Source organism: Oculina patagonica, chromosome 6, assembly GCF_052425735.1.
Source record: "Oculina patagonica isolate OP01 chromosome 6, crgOcupat, whole genome shotgun sequence".
Classification (NCBI taxonomy): domain Eukaryota; kingdom Metazoa; phylum Cnidaria; class Anthozoa; order Scleractinia; family Oculinidae; genus Oculina; species Oculina patagonica.
The window spans coordinates 5,922,188-5,946,783 of record NC_135763.1 but is presented as its reverse complement, the minus strand read 5'-3'; the positions used below and the strand labels follow the sequence as shown (position 1 = coordinate 5,946,783).

General features: G+C 39.3%; 1 protein-coding gene across 1 annotated transcript in view; it reads right to left on the bottom strand.

The window, feature by feature from the left end:
- Nucleotides 1-21,824, bottom strand: part of LOC144658462 (uncharacterized) — a 40,474-nt gene extending 18,650 nt beyond the window's left edge. The window contains exons 1-5 of the mRNA XM_078518870.1: nt 21,630-21,824; nt 17,480-17,551; nt 13,821-13,892; nt 10,321-10,392; nt 10,011-10,082 (exon numbers count right to left, since the gene is read on the bottom strand). Of these exons, the coding sequence (XP_078374996.1) occupies nt 10,011-10,082; nt 10,321-10,392; nt 13,821-13,892; nt 17,480-17,551; nt 21,630-21,658 (317 nt within the window). The 5' untranslated portion in view covers nt 21,659-21,824. The remainder of the gene's footprint in view (nt 1-10,010; nt 10,083-10,320; nt 10,393-13,820; nt 13,893-17,479; nt 17,552-21,629) is intronic.
- Nucleotides 21,825-24,596: the final 2,772 nt, after the last annotated feature.

Sequence of the window (24,596 nt, the reverse complement as noted above, 5' to 3'; positions counted from 1 at the left end):
CGTCAGATTCCCATACAAACACTTAAATTTCTACCCGCTTTGCCTACTCGTCAAGATGACGTCGAAAATCTTGATAAGTTCTATTGAGGTCCCGCATAAGTGATGTCGTGGACACGCTAATATTCGTGACTATTTATGTCCTTAGGAATATTAGCTGGTACGTAGCTGTTTAATAGGGGTGCACTGTAACCGCGAACATTTATGTATACCGTTAATACTTGTCAATTTGTTGCTATTGGTAGTTCATTAGCATCCCTAGTGACGTCATTGACGTTATATAAAGCTTATCGAATCATTTAGAATTGTCAGTTGTTGCGTACGTTGGCCATGAAAAGGCGAGGCGTGGTCCTTCAACATACCGTCCCCTGACCAGCGTTGACACTCGACAGGAAGCCTGAATTATTGCCGTTTTACAGCTGTGTTCACTGACACAAGCTCCAGTTTCCAACCTTATTTCGGTTTCGGGCTCTTGAACGGTTCCGGTTTCTTCTTCCGCTTCCAGGCTGCCCACTACTGTTACGGCTCCGTCTTCAGCGTCGCAGCCGACCACGCTTACAACCACTTCGAACTCAGCTTAAACGTCGTCAAAGAAACCCATGGGCCTCCAGGGAAAAAGAGTTTAGAGGTAACATTTCTTCGGCTAGTTTTTCTCTTTTAGCGCCGGTGTAGGTTTTACTTGTTGGGCATTGGCGCGCTCTATCGTTTGTTTTTTACCCAGCCATGTGGTCAAGTATTCCCCAGTGCCACTCGTAAGGTTTTGTTTTAGAATTTTTAATTTGAAGATTTTATTACCCAGTCCTTGCTACAGCGTTAATCTACCGGTGCGGTACATGTGTGGGGTGATGTGAGTAAGGCGTTTCCTTCTTGTCTTCTTTTTTCCCTAACAGCCGGTTAAGCCTTACAAGCTTAGGTCATGCGTCGATGCAAGATTCCTAAACCTCTGCATGAAAAATACACCATGTTTCCTGGTTACTCTTGTTTTAGTCCCTAATCTCGCCTACCAGAACTGCCATTTTTCTAAAATAGACGACAAATCAGGATATGATCATATTTTAATTTCTACTGATTCAAAACAGTTTTTTGGTGTGGAAGGAAGGGCTAGTACTTGGTGTCAACCACCTTTCTTTTTGGCTGGAAAAACTCTCCTTTCGTCTATCGGACGGTGAGCTTGGGTTCCACTAACTATTTTAGGAATTATGGGATTACGGGAACCCTGTACATTGATGACAGGCCAGTAAATGAGATTTTCACCCGAGCGGGTATTTCGTCTCGACCTATGGAATTGAGGAGCCCTGGATTCACCCGCCAGTCAGCATTAGCAGCTCTGTTTGTAGTCTACAAAGTATTAATTAACTTGGGTTACTTTCTGGTTTTGAACAAATGTGTTTTGCCAGCCTCGATGCGGTTAACTTTCCTAGGAATGGTCATTGATTCGAGAAGTCTCGCGTTTGTGATTCCGGAAGAAAATATAGAGTCAAGTTTGCTGAGCTACGCGAGTCCATTCTATCCAGAGAGTCCACCATTCCCCTCAAGTCGATCCAGAAATTAATAGGGAAGTGCGTATATTTTTGTTTGGCATTCCCTGGGGCAAAATTTTATATCAGGGAAGCGAGTGTCAGCTGTGGGGTAGTAAAATAATCCTAACACCTTCCTTAAGAAATGAAATAGGGTTTTGGCGTTTTCTTGACGTCTGGCAATACCGGCCATTCTTTGGATCCAGGAACGTCATTTTTCCGTATCTTTGTCAATTGATGCTTCTGCTTTTCGTTGGACAGCAGTACGTAGTTTTCCACTAACATCCAGCTGATCGCAGTCTGGACGACTACTGGGACGACAGTCTGGTGAACGAACACATTAACGTAAAAGTTGGAGTCTTTTTCATCCAGTGTCAGGGACTGAAGAATGGACACGCAAGTCGATAATCAAGCAACTCTGAATGCTTGGCATGGTCGCGGACCCAGGTCCTTAAAACTCAATGAAGTAACTCGCCACATCTTCCATGATGTTACAGGCAAGACAAGGCGTTCACAATGTTTTACGTTCGATCCTCCTGGTTTTAACCAAGCCGATGAATCTTCCCGCTGTTTGTCCGATTGTGCCACGTTAATTCTGCGTTGCTGGGACATTGTATGTGATCAATTTATTTTCGGTGGATTGAACGGGCATACTTAAGATCTTATGGCACTGAACTCGAATGCCCAGCACGACCTTGCAGGTGCTTGTTTAACCCACTTTTCACCTTTTCCCACCCCAAAATCGGCTGGTGTAAACGTTTTAACCAGGAGTTGTCGTCATGTGATGATGTTATCATAAACGCTTACGTTTTCCCGCCATAAGCATCAATTGGTCCTTTTTGTGTTTTACAGCTAATTTGAAAAACGTTGTCGGAAAAAAGCACAAAAGTGTACGCGACAAGACCGAAAGGTAGTATGGGTTGGAGGGCTTCTACACGTGCTGAATACTTATAAGGCGGTGACATTTCAAACGCGAATCCCAGCATGCGACGGTCACTTTGGTTGTTTCAGAACCTTCTCCTTTACCTCCCTTGTGGGTCGGTGATAAATGCTGTGGCCAAACAGCGCACACTCATTGTTCGGATGCGGTCCTTTTTCCTTCCAAGTCTAGTTTGAGGCCGAAAGCAATTAGCTCTTCTCTATGGGCTTTCCAGGTGGGAGAGCAATGACTATTAGATTCTAACTGTTTTTTCGTATCTACTTTTTGCGGCAATTTCCGTTAGTGCTAACGATCTTCGTGACTTCTGTATCATGTCCGTCCTGTTCTTATCCAAATGACAATGACTTTCAATTTTGGCAACGTTGCGGTCATAAACGTCAGCTTCAAACATCCCTTACACAAACTAGTCTGATAGAGATATTACGACAGCTTATACCGGTGATGCAGTTAACTTTGTTATCTGGATAGACAGGAGGTGGAAAACTGTTGTTCACGATAAAAACTGTGTTTATGGAGCTGAGCTTTTGGAACATTGGACTCTTTCATTTGAAAACTTAGATCTATATTTGGCAAGTGTGGTAGAATTCTCGACGATATCATGTTCCCGGGCTACGGTAACCCTGCAGCGTCTTGGAAAGTGAAGTCCTACTTAACGGATACGCGAGAAGAGCAACTGCTGACCAGAATGATTCCCTCACAAACTGAGCCTTATTTAATTATAACAGATTTGGCAGAGATTTTAGTTTTTTGAATGATCCCAATAAGTCTCCAATTCAGCTTTACGTTCTCTGCGCTCGAAACCAGCTTTCTCCAAGACCCAGGGTTTTTTTGCGGGCGACAGGGCGGGAGAGTTAAGTTGGAAAAAAACAAGAGTACTCTATTTTTCTGGAAAAGAAGGTATCCTGTTCAATCACACGCTAACAAAGTCTTTACATGATGGCACGTGTAATATGTTCGCCCTAAAGAGAAAATTACACAAATAAAACTGTGTGATTTAGTCTGTGTTCCTATTAGAAAAGGTTTTCTCTTTAAAGCGGCGAATAAAGCGGGCGACGTTACTGATAAGTTTTTGACTATCTATCTATCTTCTTATACTAAACAACTCCCTGGGACTTAAAGCAACCGGCGGTTGACTCTGCATGGCATACGCAGTGGCTGCGCTATTTCTCTTCTTCTCGCTGTTATACCATTGGAATCTGTTATGGCCAATGTTGGCTGGGGGACCTCGGCAACGGCTAAACATTACACAAGTTAGACCAATTGATGACGTTGGATGGTAACAGCTAGAGATATTTTAGCTTGCCTTGCTTTGGACCTAAGGGAGTGGTCAATAAGTACAGGGGGAGGGGGGGGGGGGGTGGGCCGGAGCAGAAAGGGGGTGGGTCATCAGTTTTTGAGCCCTGGAAAAGGGGTGGGTTATATAATTTTGATCTACACGTAGAGGGGTGGGTCATCCTATTTATTCACTAACTTTAAACTGTTACAGTTCCATGTATTCATCATTATATAAAATTGATAAATTTCTCCATGTGAGCAGTTTTAAATGAATTTCTAGCGATTTCAAAAGGCCCAAATATAAAAATTTCCGGGGGGAGCGTGCCCCTGACCCCCCTAGATGACTTGTGATCATAACAAGATCAGTTTTGCTTGTCTCTCTTCAACCTGCATAGATTCACGCTGGCCTTTAGGCCTTTTAATACCTGTAAACTCTTTAGTCAAACACTTTGCAAATATGAATGACGGACAGTGGTTGAAGTTTCTGTTATTAATTTCTGTATAAAAATATGAACTCTTCAATAATTGATTATGAATTAATATTACATACTGATTCAGTTTTTTGCATATGTTTGTGTCTAAATTTCCCCATGGACTTTACACACAAATATGTGGAAAACTTACAAAAGGCTAGTATAAGAAGCGACAAATTCATCCTTCTTTGGTGTGTAAAGAAAATGGAAAAAGACGTACATGGAACCGCAGTGTCCATCAGGGAAAATGTCTATGTAGGGAATTGCACTTTAAAAGCTGAAGTCAAATCAAAAATCTCCAACTCCTAACAGATGATAGAGAAATGATTGGTTCCTAAATTTGTTTCAGCAAAGGGGGTGGGACATATAATTTTCAACCCCCTATCAGGGGTGGGTCAATCAGTTTTGGGCCAGAAGGAAAGGGTGGGTCACAAATTTTTGAGCCACCACTTTTCCAATTGCTCCGGCCCACCCCCCCCCCCCAGCAAAGGGGGTGGGACATATAATTTTCAACCCCCTATCAGGGGTGGGTCAATCAGTTTTGGGCCAGAAGGAAAGGGTGGGTCACAAATTTTTGAGCCACCACTTTTCCAATTGCTCCGGCCCCCCCCCCCCCCCCCCTCCTGGTACTTATTGAACAGTCCCTAAGCGCAGTTTACCAAGAACAAAACTCTTCAATACTCATCACTCAGGCGTTCTCGCTTCAGTATTTGTAACGAGCCAAAATGTAATTTGGTAATCTTTATTTATCTCTTTCTGTGAAATTTAGAGGTTGTGGTTAGGCTTAGCAAAATGAAAGAGGTTTCAGCATTTTGGCAGAGTGTTTTGGTTGGGGATGAGAAATGGCAGAAACCCATAAGGGTTGAAACGTGTAACGCGCGTTCACAGCGTTTGAATATCCAGTTTTCCCAAGTACCATATTTGGAAACACAAAGAGTTTGTATGCGAATGCTTTACACACGTAATGACACACGAAACAACATTTTCGGTTTTGCAGTGAGTTACTTACTTCCGATCTAAAGGCTGTAAATTTCCTACAGAAACTAAAGAACTTCATAAAGTGTATCCAAGCGATGTTCTCCAGTGTACTTAACGATGAAAAAACAAGAGAATTTAGCCAAATTTAACTTTACTCAACCAAGCTTGTTCAAAAACAAGATTACGCCATCGAGCGCGAGCTAGTGCGCGCAATTTTGATTGGCTAATTTTTTCGCCTGATTTTCCAAATATGGTACTTAGTAGAAACGAATGTGCAACACACTTTTGTACAATGCGAATTATAGGGAGTTGCACGTTTCAACACTTATGGGTTTCTGCAGAAACCCATAAGGGTTGAAACGTGTAGCTCCCTATGATTCGCATTTTACAAAGCGTTTGCATATTCGTTTCCAGTAAGTACCATATTTAGAAAATCGCGAGAAAACATTAACCAATCAAAATTGCAATATTTGGATTAAATTCACAGCGCGCGCTAGCTCATGCTCAATGGCGTAATCTTGTTTTTTTTAACCAGCTTCGTTGAGTTAAGTTAAATTTGGTTAAATTCTCCTGTTTCATCGTCATTAAAAATAGTCTGGAGAACTTCACTTTGATACACTTAATAAATTCCTTTAGTTTCTGAAAGTAAGTTACGGCGCTAAGATCGGAATTCAAGTAACTTAATAAACCGCAAAACCGAAAATGTTGTTGCGTGTGTCATTACGTGTATAAAGTATTCACGAACAAACTCTTCGTGTTTCCAAATGGCTGTTCCGAAAACGCGGAGTGCGGAGTGCGGAGTGCGGAGTGCGGAGTCCGAAAATGCGGAGTCTGTAAAAAAATAAAAAAAAAAAATAAAAATAAAAATAAAAAAAGTGTGATAAAAAATTAAAATAAAATGAAAAATATATAAATATTAAACTAAACATTAAAAAAATAATACACATTTTTGCACAGCTTCGCCCGAAGCAGTGAAGCGGATCGTTCAGACCGCGGCCATTTCTTTCTTCAAAAATGACTGCAGTTCACGTTTCACGAAATATTAACAAACAGTATTTCCAATTTTTTGGAATCACTACTCTTAAACTTCAAATAACTTTAGTTTCTTTTTTACCAAAGAGCCTAAAGCCATGTTGCTTCGCCTGGCTTTCCACGAATACACAGTAAACTCTCTAAAAGAACCATCAGCAACGTGGCACTTTTCAACTCCGCCTTTTATGCTAGACGAAGTTCAAATTAAAGAAAAATGTACAACAACGATACGCTACTCCGCAGCACTTTATAAAAAAGCAAAAAATAAATAAATAAAAATTTCCCCAAAAGTCATTTAACCGCCTTTGTGCCGTGGATATCTACATCCATCTGTGGACATGTCATTTTTGGTTGAAATCATGTTTTCAGTGCAAGAATACTAATTCTTTTGATTGTAAGTTTTTTTCGCTGGGAACTCGGAACCTGGGAACCGTTTATTTCAGGTGTCATGGAAACACGTCTGTGTCAAGGACAATCGTGATAACTGGTAATGGTTATGTCAAGCTTGCAATAGCTTTTGCTTTTCACTACAAATGACACATCTGTTGCTGAAAAGTAACATTGTATATTTTGATACGGGTTAGATGTACACTGTCTCGGTTCGTTGTTTACACAAAAAACGCTTTCATTCTCGTGTGTTTCCATACATAGTGCATGGAAAATTCCCTAACTATGAACAAAAAGACAAAACAATAACGGCAACTTATTGTCTGGAGATATAAATGTCTTAAGTAAAAAACGCAACCGTTTAACGCGGCTAACTGTTTCTTGTAAACAACAATCAATTGTCGCAAGTTAAACATGCTACTGATAAGAAAGAAACAGGAAATATCCACTTCATACATTATCCCTTCCACTTAGTGCACAGAAATGGTAAATTGCACATTAAGCTGGCAATGCAGGCATTCTCTTACAACTTAAATTGAAAATAACGTACACATATGTGCGATACCTCACAAGTCTATCTTTTCAAAAAAATCAAAACTGCTCCTAATTTAAGTGAACAGAGTGAAATTTGAACGTTGTCAAAGTCTTGAAAACTAGCGCCTTGAAGGCAAGGTGCAATTTAACAAGAAATGGCCGCGGTCTGAACGATCCGCTTCACTGCTTCGGGCGAAGCTGTGCAAAAATGTGTATTATTTTTTTAATATTTAGTTTAATATTTATATATTTTTCATTTTATTTTAATTTTTTTATCACACTTTTTTATTTTATTTTTATTTTTTATTTTTTTAATTTTTTTACAGACTCCGCATTTTCGGCCTCCGCACTCCGCACTCCGCACTCCGCACTCCGCGTTTTCGGAACAGCCGTTTCCAAATATGGTACTTGGCAAAACTGAATATTCAAACGCTGTGAACGCGCGTTACACGTTTCAATCTCTTATGAGTTTCTGGTATGGGTAAGAGTATGAAATGAGGTATGGGAGATAGATTGTGGATAAAGGGATGATCCATTAAGGTACTGCGGTATTGAGGATCATTAAAACAACAAAACAAGAGAATGGAGGCGAAGTCGTTCAGCGATACTCAACAATCCATGCGCACATCTGGGGTTCCGGGCATCTATAGTTTTAACGTATGTTCTGTTTAAACAATGGAGTGTTTCTGTCGAGGAACTATCGGCTGATAGTTGCCCCGCGGAAAGTTAATGTTCTTAAAACAAATATTTGTTATAATTTCGTCACTTTCGTAGTTGGCATCCTACCGTCTACGAGAGACGATGGTATAGCGTCCAGTTTGTTTTATCTGCACCTACGCGAGTGGCTAAGCAGGCCAATTCGGGAGTGAGTCTCTGCTGCGTCAATTTACCAAATTGTAATATTTGCTTCGTGTATTTACTCTGCATGCCTATATTTTTCGCTGGCCGTATGCTATAATTTACTCTTTATATTCGTGCGGCCTTTTTCTCTCTCACTTCGTGTCACGTTTGCAGTCGGTTACCCGGACCTTGTTTCCTTTCAGCAATTGGTAAGCCACGTTTCGCTGTATTACTTGTTTTTTTTTTTTTTTTTTTTGTCGCCCCTCATTGTGTGTTGTTTTGTTTTAATTCATTTGTAATCATCGTTAGGAATTAACAAAAATATTCGCCGTTTAATACAGATGTTGGACCGTCTGTGCGTGGGTATTTATGTTGTGGACCAACATCTCAACATTAGCAAGTGTCGTTACTTACATATAGGTTATTCACCAGCCGGGAGGTCCGTATTGGGAAAAACTGTGCCCGAGGTCTTGGATACCGCCCGAGGCCGCAGGCCGAGGGCGGTTCCAAGACCGAGGGCACAGTTTTTCGCAATACGGACCGACCTAGGCTGGTGAATAACGTTTTTATTTTTTTCCTACTTTATTTCAGTGTTTTTAAAAGAAACCTAGAAAGATTGTGTCACAAAATCTTTGTTTGTATACGCGCGCCATTTAATTTCAATGTTGAGTCGATCGACGGGTTAGCAAGAGTGTAAAATGCTGTTTGTTATTTAGTTCGAAATAAGTTAAATGAACCGTAATTACAGAAAGGTTCAGCATATTAAATTAACACTGAAGAGATTCAATCAAAGAAATTGAAGTGGTAAATATATCATAAATGTAAAATCGAGCCAAAGCATAATCATTGACAAAACTAAACGCCGATTCCGGCTTCCCGATGAATGTTTTGATAAAGAACTCTGTTCGCAGGATGCTGTTTGAGAATTTCCCGAAAAAAGAAAACTATCTGACGGAAAGACAGTTTCGGTATAGCTATACACACTTGTATTTAACGAATTAATAAGCTCTGCGTTGATTCCCAGCATAATTATTTTGTGATAAACAGTGCGAAAGTGAAACTGAATGCAATGCGAAGTTTGGACGTACGGCACAATATTGTGAGAATTATTTTGGCTGTTTTTAATTAACGAATCTCATTTTCTTGAATGATGGCAACTAGTGTTTTGTTTTGGCAAAGAAGTGGCCGATAAAAAGACAGTTTTTACTCAAAATTGAAGTTTAAAACCGGCGCAGCTTATCGTATTAAAATGGCGTGCAAATGATTGCAAAATGCACAAACAACCACAAACTCAACAAACTTTCAACTAGAACTTAATTTGTCGATAAACAAAATCAACACTCGCCTTTAGAAGAACTTCGAGGCTTTTAATTCCACTTCTATTCTGTCTTTTCGCATTTACAACAGTTGGTGAGCGGCTATTTCGATTTTGCTGAGCAAATCTTTCATGTGTTCGTTCGTACAACGCTGCAAAATGATTTCGCGCGGAAAGTACACTCGACGATTCATCTCGCAACGGATACCGCCCGCTGTTGAGGGCCGGATTGGAGAATACCGCCCGCTCCCGGAACCAATCAGATCGCAGGATTTGTAGAATACCGCCCGCTCACGAACAAAGAAAAAAATAAAAAACGTTACGGTAGTCTGCCGTAAAAATAACCTTTCTAGCCCTATTCCGCAAAATCTGTAATCTCTGGTTGCGACACCTTTTGATAGGTTATCCCATGCACATTATGTAAAAGTTATCAAGTAATGGCCGCCCAAGGTTGGCAACGTTATAATCGGGAGCAGTAACTGTTAATTTTGGAGTAGTGCCCAAAAGAATGAAAACAGGAAAAGCGCTAAACTACGTACAAGATTGGAGAATCACTCTCCTTTAAGAAATTTAAGATTTAGGGAAACATTAACAACATGCGACTTGCAAGGGAAAGTATATCCATCGATTAAAAATTTACTGTGACAATTTTTAGATGTAGTTCTGAAGACATTTTTCCTTGAATCTTCAACTTGAAATACTCGCCACATGTATGTACTTACAAATATTCTAGCCGTTGTAAGCTTTGGAATATTCCTTCTGGCAGCACTTCTATTTTATTGTGGCTAACATCCCTGTAAAAACCAAAGTAAAGTAATTATTAAGAAAAACATGTTTCATTTCTATCACAACCACCAGAATTAATCTTAAAGAAATGTAACATAATGTGTTCATGATCTTCACCCTATGTAAACTTATTTTCCTTTTACTACAGCGATGGCGTCAGCGTGCAAAGAAGCCAAGAAAATAGTCCGATCCCATGACATTCCCTTAAAGAATTAAAATGTAAAGAGAGAATGGTAACGAACTTACAAATTCGACAGTATCCTCAGATTGGAGAATAATCCGGAGGTTAGATTGCTAAGTTGATTCCATTGCAGGTACCTGGAAAGAAGAAATGCAAGACATTGTCATTTAGCGTATCTAAGAAATCTAAACAAGAAAATATGTTTCCTTAACGTAATACTGCTAATGAAATATCACTGTACGTGTATGTATAGCCTGGCCAAACAGAGATGCAAGTAGCCGCAAGCTTTTAACTTAAGTCCACTTGCGTCTCCGTTTGGCCAGGACTTGGGTTCGTGAACTTGCGTTGACTTGCGATAAATTGCGTTCACTTTGGTCGAGACCAACTTTGCACGAAAGTCAACGCAAGTTTTCACCCGTTTTGCCACCCAACGCAAATCATTGCGAGTCTTGCTGTTTACTTTAAGTACAACTTGTGTTCACTGGCGAGTAAACTTGCGGGTGCGTTTGGCCAGCCAACACAAGTCTGTACGCAAGTTCAACTTGCGGCTACTTGCGTCCACTTGCATTACCGTTTAACAAGGGCTTAAGTGAAGAACAGGGATGGGTAGGTAGTGAGAGGACTTAGTTACTAAAAGTAGTAGCAGTAGCAGTAGTAGTAGCAGTAGCAAACGCAGTAGCAGTAGCAGTAGGATATATTTAACAATTATTCTATGAGCCCGCGTTGGTTACGATGTGGTAAATAGCCAACGAGGCGCGAAGCGCCGAGTTGGCTATAACGACTCGTATCCAACAAGGGCGAATTGAATAATTGTTTTATTAAATTCTTCTTTAAGTTTAAATCGACTGGACATTTTATTTTGATGTAAACAAAGTGATAGTATGAGGATCAAGGCGGGAAAATTTGTGGCGCGGTGTTCACTTCTTGAGTTGAATGAAACACACGAGGAAAGCGAGCGACAGAGTTTTCTTCCCAAGATTTTCTTCGAAAAATCTCCTCTATAGTCGTCTATATATCATGGAAACTGTGACAACAGTTAAGATTTACGGGATGATCCGAAGCAAAAGCTTTTCTGGAAACTACACGTCTTGTGCAAGTCGAACGAAGCAGGAGTTACATTGTACTTGTTTACGGCTCCACGGCTGCCATCAAGACTGCTATATTATTTAAAGCGAAATTGAGCTCAAAGTGGAGCAGGTTTATTGAAGTATGAAAGGACAAGACCAAGTTTGAAAGGTAACAAACTTTAAAGAAGTGCTGAGCCTAATTTTATGATGTACACTGAATGAAACTGTGTCAGTTTGCCGTTCCGCTTTCGTAAATTATTTGCTGCTTTTCTACTTTATTCACTCGCTCTTGTTGTGCGTTTACAAGTATTTTAAAATAAACTTTTCGCATTAATCTTTTTGTTTTGCGTAGTTAATTTTACTATGCCATTTCTGTGGTTTTTGTAGGCACCGCTGATTATTTCTTGTTCATAAAGCTCGCCAAATTTGCTGTTTTCAACCATTTTTTTGATGGAACTGTCGCTTCCCGCAGAAAAATTTTACGCTGAGCGGCACTTGCCGCACTTATTTCCCATATAAGGTCAAACATAGGTATATGAGCTGATAACCGGGATTCAGTGAACCAATGAGAAAGCTAGAAATGCAATATCCAAGGTTGAGAATTTAATAATGTTGGATATGAGATAGTTATAACCAACTCGGCGCTAGTCGCCTCGTTGGCTATCTACCTTCTCATATCCAACGCGCACTCCTGGAATAATTGTTTAATATTGTCGCTGTTTGAGGCGTCGCTGTTTATTTTTTTTATTTTTTGGTTGCAAAACGTTTGGTAAGTCGATAAGATTATTGTGACTTTTAGTGTTCGGTTTGCATCTATTTATCGAATCCGTCTTATATTTTTCGTGCTTGTAAACCTGAAATATGTAGGTCTTAGTAAAATTGGTTTATAAAAGTGAAAAAAAAGATGTTTTATAAAAAACAAGTACTTTTTCAAGCTTTCTGTTTTTTTGGTAATTACAAATTAAACCTTAATTCACTGTTACTATGTTTTTATTGATTTCGTGCCTTGACTTTGGAACCTTTTTCAGTTAGATAGGCTGCAACTTAAACCGCTGTTATTTTGTTTATAGGTGTAGCTTTATTCCTAGGCCTTTGGGTTTTTAAGTCAGATCATTTATGCTTATCTGAGACATCCTTTGACTTTATGTCATACTGTAAAGTTCAGAAGGTAACAATCCCCTAAAAGTTACGACCATCCATAGAGTATCGCTAAACTTTCACCATTAGTAGCGATCTCAAGTGTTATTAGACTTTCTGGGAAATAAAAGTTGAAATAACAGGTACCAAGAACGATAGGCAATTATCCTTTTCTCATGTTAAAATGGTATCCACCAAACATTCGAGCAATACAGGCCAAAATAAAGTTACCAAAGAAATCTCTTAGCATGCCAACAGCTTAACTACAGCTAACAAAAACCTGCTAAAACTTTAGCACTCAAGTTGACCCTGCGAGAGAAAAAAATGGATTTGAAATTATCCATATTTCAGTTAAAACGGACGTTTCATGTCAGTTCAAAACATATTATTATCACGAGCTGTAGATAACCATGTTTTCGCCCACGACAGTATTTTATCCACGTGAATACCAAGACATTTCACGAATGCGAAATAAAACAAAACTGGTTTCAAAACTGATTATTTATTTACTTTCTGTGAGGCTGAACCAGAAACTTTGTATCGTTTTTTTTACCGGTGTCCCCACGTCAGACAGTTTTGGAATGATTTTGAATCTTGCTGGTACCTCTTATGAAATCAAGTAGCTCGTTTTTCTTTGCAAAATGTTTTATTTGGAATAACATCAAAGCAGTGCCAATCAATAAAACTACTTTATTATTATAGTAAAATGGTTTCTGTGGGACTGCAGAAGAAACCGGACATACATTCAAAGCTTTTAGAAAAAAATGATGATTAAATATGAAACTGAGAATAGATTATTCAAAATTTTAAAGGGAAGCGGCTTATAAAGTAAGGAATTATGTAATTTAGTTTGATCTGCCTTTCTTCGTGTTTTTTTTTTTCTTTCTGATGTTGTTTGTTAAAGACATTTTTCCTGAAATCTTTAAATTTAAATAAATATAATGAATATTCCTTCAGGCAGCGCTTCTATTTTATCGTCGCTAAGGTCCCTGACAGACCGACCGACAGTCAAAGGACGGGTGGACAAGAACAGCGTAAATGAACGTATCGTCTCAATGAGGTATTGTCTGTCCTTAATGATTTCTTTCTTCTTAACATCGCGTTACTATAGCTCTTACACTTGGAGTAACGACCAGGAGAAATGAAAACAGCAAAAAACACTAAACTACAAAATATCAAAATCGAACTTCTTAACGAAATGTAAAATTTATGCAATTTCAATACTTTGTATCTTCTAAGGGAAAGTAAACATCATTAAAAACACTTGATGCGAAAATTTATGATTTGCTCTTCGATGTAGTTCTGAAGACATTTTTCCTGAAATCTTTAAATTTATATACTGAACAGGTGCATGTACTTACAAAACCTCTAGCGCTGGGTTCCTTTGGAATATTCCTTCAGGCAGTGCTTCTATTTTATTGTGGCTAAGGTCCCTGTAACAAATGAAACGAGAATTTATGCTCAAGAAAATTGTTAAGGTGATGATTAAAAACAATAAGTTCATATTTATTAGAACCACTGAAATGTTAAGCAAAATACACATGTTTTCATGTTCTTAATTCTGTATATAATTTTTTTTTCTTTTAAAAGAGATTGAGTCAGCTTGCAACGGAAGGGTTGTACAATACTGTGGACTAGATTCCATCTGAAAAAGATATAGTGCGAATCGAGTAGGGATAGGCAACTGATAGATCTGACCTGAATTAAACTAAAACTTTATTTAAACTCCGAATTCCATAAATTGACACTAATTGGCTTTTATTAAAGTCGAGTAAAATTAATGCTAAGTAAATATATAATACAGAGTAATTATTTACTCTAATAAATATCACGATAGTCAACTCAATTGGACAAACTATTATGAAGAATTACGTAAAATAGCAAAAATTGAAATCCTAGAATCGTTCTTTTTAAGGATAGGTCGAAGATCAGCTATCTTTAATGAATTAGGCAAGCATTTCATAATTTAGGTACTGTACAGGCCCGCAAAAGTGATGAGGTTATGAACAGGCCAATTTTCGTGACTTTTATTCTCTTAGGGATATTAGCTGACAGGTAGCTGTTTAATATGTTGTCGGTCTACCCGCGAACTTTTATGCATTATACCGTTAACTTTAGTTGATATTGCCCTTGTTTGCTATCAAGTTAATTATGTAGTTGTTATTTTGTAGTACCATTCTGTAATTTATTAAAATTCAGACGGACAGACAGACAAACGGTACGGGATGACAAGAACAATAATAACCAGTACATGTAGCGTTTCCATGAACGACGAAAAAACCCCTCAGTTAATCATTTTAAGTAATAGTGCTTCAAACAAGATTGGTACATTTCAAGTCAGTACGTTTTATTGTATCGTACTTTTTTATAATGGCAAATGTGCCTGTAAAAAAAAATGAAATGAAGATTTGCGTTTATTGAATACACATAGCAACTCATTGGGGGTCTCAGGTTCTTTATTCCAATGACCAATGCGTGAATTCCAAAAGCAAATACACTTGCTAACTACGCTCTTGCTGTTGTTGCTCGCTCATTAGCTAACACAATATGCCAGTTAATTGCGGTCACCTCGCTACATGTATCTGTTCTGTTGGGCTTGACTAGCATTTTCGCCTATTGTATTTAATCACGATAAACATGTCTTTCATACCCTAAATACACAACAACTCATTTGGTGTCTCCGGGTCTTTAATGCAATGACCAACGCGTGAATTCCCCAAATTTCCCCCAAGGAGTTGTTGGCATCATGAGTGAGTGATGGCCTCCCTCATCATATATGCTTACAGCAGCTAATTTATATTGAAGAGAACGTCAACAGTCTAAATAGCGTTCATACCCGTTCGAGCGCCAATCGCCTGGGAGTTAAATGTAATGCCCAGAGACGCTGCATCTTTGGGCATACCTCGCTACTTCCCGACAAAAGGAGTGCCCAGAGTATTTAGAACTGTCAATACCGCAACATTTGAGTGAAAGCTTAATCTTATCAGTGAACACCGAGTATGTTAGTGATGTTAGGGCGCCATTCTTTCTATATGTAAACGCAGGGCCCAAATCGTATTTAGTGGCTTGAAGTACTTTGGCAGCCTCAATGCGTGAACAAGTACGGACATTGGGCAGAGGTTAGAATGATCAACTTTGGGAACTGGGTCTGAGAATTGTACGGTTACGATATTGAATAGTTATGGACCAGCAAACAAAAAGCACGATGCCCCAATTAAAGAGGTGTATGTCACGTCGTCGTAGATGTTTTTGTGGACCAAAAACTGCTGCGGTCTGAAAAAGAAGGTTTGATTTACGAATAAAAGGAGAAAAAGGCCACCAAACGCGCAGTCCAGAAGGTTGCGCTTAACAATATAGTAAGGTCAAGTTGTTCTGGTGAGGATGGCTGGTGCGATAGGTAGCTTTTGAAAAACTGCTTTGCTGATTATGCGTATTGTGCCCCGTATAAAGTAAGTTTTTTTTTACTTGAATGATGGCGCTTAAAGTAGGGTTTGGAAACCCATGCTGCAGATGCAGTATCGTACTGTTTTGAGGTAGCACGGAGTGCTTAAAGTTCACGAAGTTCTTGCGAGGAAGACCACATAGCGCAAGAGGTGATGGCCCTTGCAGTGCACTGGTTGGTAGCACAAATAGAGGCAGAAACGGAGGTATGCGCACAACTGCGACCGGCATGTCGCTACTGTCGACGGTTCAAACGCTTGTCTTCTCTAACGCTGTAGTTCAGCGTCGAGAGTTTGGGTGTGCAGCGATTTGCGCTCAAAACGGTAAAAATTTCCTTGACCTGGTTTTGATAAATTCAGACACAATATATAGTGTACTATTATACAGATATTTATTTTGATATTTCTTGTGAGGGAGGGGGGGGGGGTATTCATTTTTCGGCTGATTGCTTGGGGGGATTATGAAAATTTGTATGGACCTTGGGGGGGGGGGATATAAAAAAACGAGCCGCTGAAAAAAAATTCCTCTGCCCCCCCCCCCCCCCCCCCTGTAGCATACATAATGAATGCAACCTAAGTATCCGAAATTTACAAATACAAAACAGGAACTACACTTAACAACATCTTTGAAAAAGGTTGTTTAACTGCACCCTCAAGCCTTTACGTTCTCGATAATTGTCTCTCTACTAGAGTTCGCTCCATAACAAAGAAAAAAAAATGAGCTTAAGTTTGCTTAAGGCCATCCTAATAAAATGTTTCGTTTCCCATCGCCCTGTTTCTTGTGATGGTGGGTCGGTCGGTCGGGCAAAAAAAAAAAAAAAAAAAGATTGAATACTTAAAGGGTTTGGGTTCCAAAGAAGGCCGGGCTGCTATGTAAGAAAGCCTGATTATAAAGTCAACTCGAAAACGTGGTCTTTTCGATCGCTATTCCTTATCAAATGTCTAAATAGTCTTTAATAACGTAGTATGGATGTTTATCAAAGACAAAGACATTACATCATACCAACTGTTGTTAATAAAACAAAATCGTGTGCATGTAAATTGAAGTACTTGCTTCTTTGACTAGTGAATCTGGAATTGTTTTTTTTGTTTTGTTTTACTTTTCGAAAAAAATGGGTCGGTCGGGCGATGGGAAACGAAACATTTTATTGGGATGGCCTAAATAATTGCGGCAAGATCTTGGCAAGGATCTTCTGCTTCCAGTTTAATTTCTTAGTAAACTCCTCCAAAATTCCTGCCAATTTTAAAACTTTTTCGCGTGATATTGGGTTTGTTTCTGAGGTGGCGGAGCAAGCCAACAAGCCAACAACATCGGGTGTGAATCGGCTTCATTACTAACAATTAACTTTGTGCTGACGTCAATGGACCGCATTTAACAGTTATCCTGCGAAATCGCGCGGAATATCGGCCTCTAGCCGACGAGGCCGTAGGCCGAGTTGGCTAAAATCAGACGATTTTCCGAAAGATTGATCAATAAAAAAAATTGCTGCGAAAATTTATGATTTGCTCTTTGATGTAGTTTAGAAGACATTTTTCTGGAAATCTTTAAATTTAAACCATGAAAAGTTTCATGTACTTACAAACCGCCTAGACCTGGTGAGCTTTGGAATATTCCTTCAGGCAGCGCTTCTATTTTATTGTGGCTAAGATACCTGTAACAAATGAAACGAGAATTTATGTTCATGAAAAATGTTAAGGTGATGATTAAAAACAATAAGTTCATATTTATTAGAACCACCAAAATGTTAGCAAAATACACATAATGTTTTCATGTTCTTAACGCTGTATATAAGTTTTTTTTCTCTTTTAAAAGAGACAGAGTCAGCTTGCAACAGGAGGGTTGTCCAATGCTGTGGACTAGATTCAATCCGAAAAAGATATAGTGCGAATCGAGTAGGGATAGGCAAGACCAATAGATAGACAGACGGACAGATCTGACCTGAATTAAACTGAAACTTTATTTAAACTCCGCATTCCATAAATTGACACTATTTGGCTTTTATTAAAGTCAAGTAAAATTAAGGCTAAGTAAATATATAATACAGAGTACTTATTTACTTTAATAAATATCTCGATAGTCAACTCAATTGGACAAACTATTATAAAGAATTACGTAAAAGATCAAAAATCGAAATCCTAGAATCGTTCTTTTGAAGATCAGCTATCTATAATTAATTAGGCAAGCATTTTATAATTTAGGTACCCACAAAAGTGATGGGGTTGTGAACAGGCCAATTATCGTGACTTTTATTCTCTTAGGGATATTAGGTGACAGGTACCTGTTTTATGTCGTCGGTCTACCTGCGAACGTTTATGCATACCGTTAACTTTAGTTGATATTGCCCTTGTTTGCTATCAAGTTAATTATGTCGTTGTTATTTTGAAGTACCATTCTGTAATTTAATAAAATTCAGACGGACAGACAGACAAACGGTACGGGTTGACAAGAACAATAATAACCAGTAAATGTAGCGTTTCAATGAACGAGAAAAAAAAAACACCCAGTTAATCATTTTTAATAATAGTGCTTCAAACAAGATTGGTACATTTCAAGACAGTACGTTTTATTGTGTCGTACTTGTTTACATGTGTAATTATGACAGCGAGAATGTTATGGCCCGAGAGGCGTAGAATTCGTTTTTGAGCGGCTTCAAATTTCTCAAAACTATAGTCGCAACTACAGTGATAATGACGATAATTCCCTGTCTCATTACTTTTGTAATAACGCCTTATATCAGGTTGAGATTTTAAAAGGTTTTCCTTGGTTCAGGGGTTGCTTGGAATGACAGTTGTGAAAGAGTATCTAAACATGCATCGGTGGCGCTACAAATACTCTTGTTCGATCCAGCACGTGCTGTTTTGCAGTCAGCTTGTAGTGCTGGGGAGATAATTGAGGTTCTTCTGTCACACAATCTCCGGAAGTCGCACAGTCTTACTGAACACAAGGCAGTGCTCCCTCATTAACGTCAACTTGGGTCATTGTTTGTTTTAATCAGTAGTTTGCGGGATAAGCAAACAACAAGTCACGGTTATATTATTCTGAAAGGAACAGTTACATTAAGGACCCATTAGATCCACAGCTACTTCTTCCCACGGTTGGCTGGGTAGCGATGTTGGTTTCACTGGTGGGGGCGGGACGTTCTTAGTAACCAGCTGGCATCCGTAACACTCTGCAAATCTTCCTTTTGCATCACGATCCATTCCAGGCCACCAGGCTTTCGTTCTAAGTCTCTTCTTTGTCTTCACGACTCCTTGGTGCCCCTTGTCAGCCAAACTGACAACTCTCTTGCGAAGAGCTTGGGGTACAACAATTCTCGTTCCCAGTAGAATTACCTGACCGACAAAGGTCAAATCATTGTGCACTGGCAAGTATGACTTAGGAGCAATGTCCCATTTTTCTTCGATGAGGCAATTTATGATTTATTGCAACACTGGATCTTGTGCTGAAATACGTTCAACCTCTTTGATTATCAACGCAGCGGAGACAGCATACAGAGCTACCATACGTATCTATCCATCGTCCTCCGGGGACTGTTCTGAGGCAGGTATATTTGTCCGTCGGGAAAGGGCATCTGCTGGGGTTGTGAACAGGCCAATTATCGTGACTTTTATTCTCTTAGGGATATTAGCTGACAAGTACCTGTTTAATATGTCGTCGGTCTACCTGCGAACGTTTATGCATACCGTTAACTTTAGTTGATATTGCCCTTGTTTGCTATCAAGTTAATTATGTCGTTGTTGTTTTGTAGTACCATTCTGTAAGTTAATAAAATTCAGACGGACAGACAGACAAACTATACGGGTTGACAAGAACAATAATAACCAGTAAATGTAGCGTTTCAATGAACGAGAAAAAAACACTCAGTTAATCATTTTTAATAATAGTGCTTCAAACAAGATTGGTACATTTCAAGACAGCACGTTTTATTGTGTCGTACTTGTTTACATGTGTAATTATGACAGCAAGAATGTTATGGCCCGAGAGGCGTAGAATCCGTTTTTGAGCGGTTTCTAATTTTCAAATTTCTCTAAACTATAGTCGCAACTACAGTGATAATGACGATAATTCCCTGTCTCATTACTTTTCTAATAACGCCTTATACCAGGTTTAGATTTGAAAGGTTTTTCCTTGGTTCAGGGGTTGCTTGGAGTAGCAGTTGTGAAAGAGTATCTAAACATGCATCGGTGGCGCTACAAATACTCTTGTCTGATCCAGCACGTGCTGTTTTGCAGTCAGCTTGTAGTGCTGGGGAGATAATTGAGGTTCTTCTGTCACACAATCTCCGGAAGTCGCACAGTCTTACTGAACACAAGGCAGTGCTCCCTCATTAACGTCAACTTGGGTCATTGTTTGTTTTAATTAGTAGTTTGTGGGAAAAGCAAACAACAAGTCACGGTTATATCATTCTAAAAGGAACAGTTACATTAAGGACCCATTAGATCCACAGCTACTTCTTCCCACGGTTGGCTGGGTAGCGATGTTGGTTTCACTGGTGGGTGCGGGACGTTCTTAGTAACCAGCTGGCATCCGTAACACTCTGAAAATCTTCTTTTTGCATCACGATCCATTCCAGGCCACCAGGCTTTCGTTCTAAGTCTCTCCTATGTCTTCACGACTTCTTGGTGCCCCTTGTCAGCCAAACTGACAACTCTCTTGCGAAGAGCTTGGGGTACAACAATTCTCGTTCCCAGTAGAATTACCTGACCGATAAAGGTCAACTCATTGCGCACTGGCAAGTATGACTTAGGAGCAATGTCCCATTTTTCTCTGATGAGGCAATTTATGATTTATTGCAACACTGGATCTTGTGCTGAAATACGTTCAATCTCTTTGATTATCAACGCAGCGGAGACAGCATACAGAGCTACCATACGTATCTATCCATCATCCTCCGCGGACTGATCTGAGGCAGGTATATTTCTCCGTCGCGAAAGGGCATCTGCAATACCGTATAATTCTGGTTATAAGCCCTGGGCTTATACAAGTTCGTAAGGGGTTTTGGGTGGGCTTATAAACGGAGGAGCTTACATCCGGCAGGGCTTATTAGCGGAGTAAAAAGAACGTTTTGAAAGTTTTAAGAGGAGATTTGTAGAAGAAACCGACAACGTTCGGTAATGCTATGAAAAATTGTTCGCTTATCCTTTGCATGAAGGTAGTCCTTATTAAAACTAAAAACGTTATGTTGTTTTTTTCTTCAAATAGTTTTATTTTTCTGAGAAAAACGAAATTTTTTGATTTGACATCTAGACTCGTCTAGACTCGATTGAGAGGGTACAAATTGGGTTGAAAATTGACCATTTTCAATCGATTCGTATGTCAAAACCATCACGCGCAGAAAAAAATGAATACAACCGGTCTATTGCATGACTCTTCCTTGTCCAAATAAGCATAGTTTCAAGAGTTTTGGTTTAATCTAATTATTTTACGGTAAACAAAACCAGACTATTCTCACGCGAAATGAAAGTCGGTTGATCAAAAGAATCGTCATTTTCACTATAAATATATTTCAACTGTAGAAGGATGATACTTTCAAAATATTTAAAGTTTTGTCTGGGTAAATGATTAAGCACTTGTCAAAAAAATTATTCAAAATCGTACAAAAAGCGACACAAATCACGCAAGCTTTCGAATGCGTGACTAAAAGTATTACCACCGTATTTGTTCTTTAAATCAATTTAGTCGCAACACTACAGCAATGCCAAGGCATAAATCATAATAAATATGTTCACCTTTGCTTGATTATGATATCCTGTCCCATGCAATACGTTTTTTCCTGTCATTTCTTCAATTGCTTCCCGTTCAGCTGCAGTTCGCATGCCGCTTGTCGAATCCGTCTGCGACTGGTGAATTTGAAGCAACCACCGATACGAGTTTAACCAAATATGTATCGTCATGATTAACAAGCCCTTTTTGTGTTACTTGATTAAGCCATATTTCAGGTTATAGCTCGCGAAGCGTTTTCGATAAGCCACTTTGCAGTGCCTGTTGGCCCCGTTATTATTCCAAGTGAAGTATAAATTTGCATACTTTCGAGACAAGCGTGACAGTTTTTATACTTAGGGGGTGGGGTGAGGAAGGGTCTTAAATTTTTAGACGAATCAATGGTTTGAAAACGTTTGGGGATGAATTGTCACAAACTCGTATTTGCTACGTGATTTACTTTACTTATAAGTTCTGCTTACGCTCAAAATCAAAGAGAGAAAAACCGTAAAAGTATTGACAAAAAGCCGCTGTCAGGAAAAAGTGTTGTAATCTATTAAAGTTAGACTTTCTAAAAGTCGTTTGCTTCTCGTTTCCGGTTTGGTGGTAGTCTATAATCTACTAATTGCTGGTTGCTCCTTCTATAAAAACCATATAATTCAGTTATGTACTTCGTTATTCTCCAAAACAACAAAGTAAAATAATTGACCTTGTGTGTGCGAGAATTCACGTTGTTTACTTTTAGGAGACGAGACTAATTTAATTTACTAAACTCGATTATAGATGTTTGAATGATTTCTTTTTTCTCACGAACCATTTGTGGAGCAACCGGCACAACACAGTCCCCGTAAAGTGCTTTTTCCTTCAGTTGTCTGGTGAACTGTTGGAAACTCCACATGTTCTCGCTGCACTTGGTGTCTCATAGAAGTTTCTTGTTCTTTTAAAACGATAGTTGGCAGTCCTTGCTCGTATGATCGACGCGATTTTACTATCTGTCTCTTTCATCGATCCGAGCTTGGAATTGTATGGCGAAAAAGTTCCAGTACATGCGAAGTTCCTCACGAGATTGCTTATCACAGTAAAGGGAAGACTTCTAAAGGAGATAGAGATGTAGGAAGAGAAGTATCAAATGTCATATTCCAGAAAACTGGTATCCTTGTTCCCGTGGGGTCAGGTTTGACGTTGTGAAATTCTTTTAAATCCCCATGTAAAATACGGTATTAGTTTGTGACAATTCATCCCCAAACGTTTTCAAACATTTGATTCATCTAAAAATTTAAGACCCTTCCTCACCCCACCCCCTAAGTATAAAAAACTGTCACGCTTGTCTCGAAAGTATGCAAATTTATACTTCACTTGGAATAATAACGGGGCCAACAGGCACTGCAAAGTGGCTTATCGAAAACGCTTCTTTGCCGGCTATAACCTGAAATATGGTTTAATCAAGTAACACAAAAAGGGCTTGTTAATCATGACGATACATATTTGGTTAAACTCGTATCGGTGGTTGCTTCAAATTCACCAGTCGCAGACGGATTCGACAAGCGGCATGCGAACTGAACGGGCAGCCATTGAAGAAAGGACAGGAAAAAACGTATTGCATGGGACAGGATATCATAATCAAGCAAAGGTGAACATATTTATTATGATTTATGCCTTGGTATTGCTAGTGTTGCGACTAAATTGATTTAAAGAACAAATACGGTGGTAATACTTTTGGTCACGCATTCGAAAGCTTGCGTGATTTGTGTCGTTTTTGTATGATTTTGAATAATTTTTTGACAAGTGCTTAATCATTTACCCAGACAAAACTTTAAATATTTTAAAAGTATCATCCTTCTACAGTTGAAATATATTTATATCAAGGAATTCTGAGATAAGGCACATAGTGAAAATGACGATTCTTTTGACCGACCGACTTTCATTTCGCGTGAGAATAGTCTGGTTTTGTTTACCGTAAAATAATTAGATTAAACCAAAACTCTTGAAACTATGCTTATTTGGACAAGGAAGAGTCATGCAATAGACCGGTTGTATTTATTTTTTTCTGCGCGTGATGGTTTTGACATACGAATCGATTGAAAATGGTCAATTTTCAACCCAATTTCTACCCTCTCAATCGAGTCTAGACGAGTCTAGATGTCAAATCGAAAATTTCGTTTTTCTCAGAAAAATAAAACTATTTGAAGAAAAAAACAACATAACGTTTTTAGTTTTAATAAGGACTACCTTCATGCAGAAGATGAGCGAAATCCCTGTATTTTAAGAATTGCCGCAAAAAACAATTTTTGTTCGATTCTTCTACAAACTTGCTCTTAAGTAAAAAACGCAAACGCATAATAAAGCAACATTTAGCCCTGTTCAGTAGGGGGGGGGGGGGGGGGGGCTTATAAGCGGGAGGGCTTATTACCGGAATGTTACGGCATTCTTTCTCGATGACACCTAACAGACAGATAGTTTTACGGTTGTATACGCAGACCTCAGCGCTCGTTCCGGGCTGAAGGTTTGGACTTCCTTGAATAGATTACTTTGAGTGCTTCATGGTCTGTTACGAGGTCAAACTGTGGCAGCCCATACAAGTAGAAGTGGAAGCGTTCACATGCCCAAACTAGGGCTAGTGCTTCTTTCTCGGTTTGACTATAACGGCCCTTCACTTGGCTCAAACTACGACTGGCGTAACAGACAGCACGACTGTCTCCATTCTTCTATTGGACCAGCACTGCTCCAAGCCCCACCGGACTGGCATCTTCAAAAACACGAGTAGTTAAAAGGTAAACCTTGCTGTCGAGCCAAGTGGCTCATCAGGCCGGCGCTTATCCCGGTTTCTGTAGCATTAAGCGGCTAGGAGTATTTCTACTCCCCCCTGGATGGGATGCTAGTCCATCGCAGGGTTACCCCCCAGCAGTACATTCGCCGGTACCCATTTATACACCTGGGTGGAGAGAGGCACTATGAGAGTAAAGTGTCTTGCCTAAGAACACAACGCAGTGCTCGGG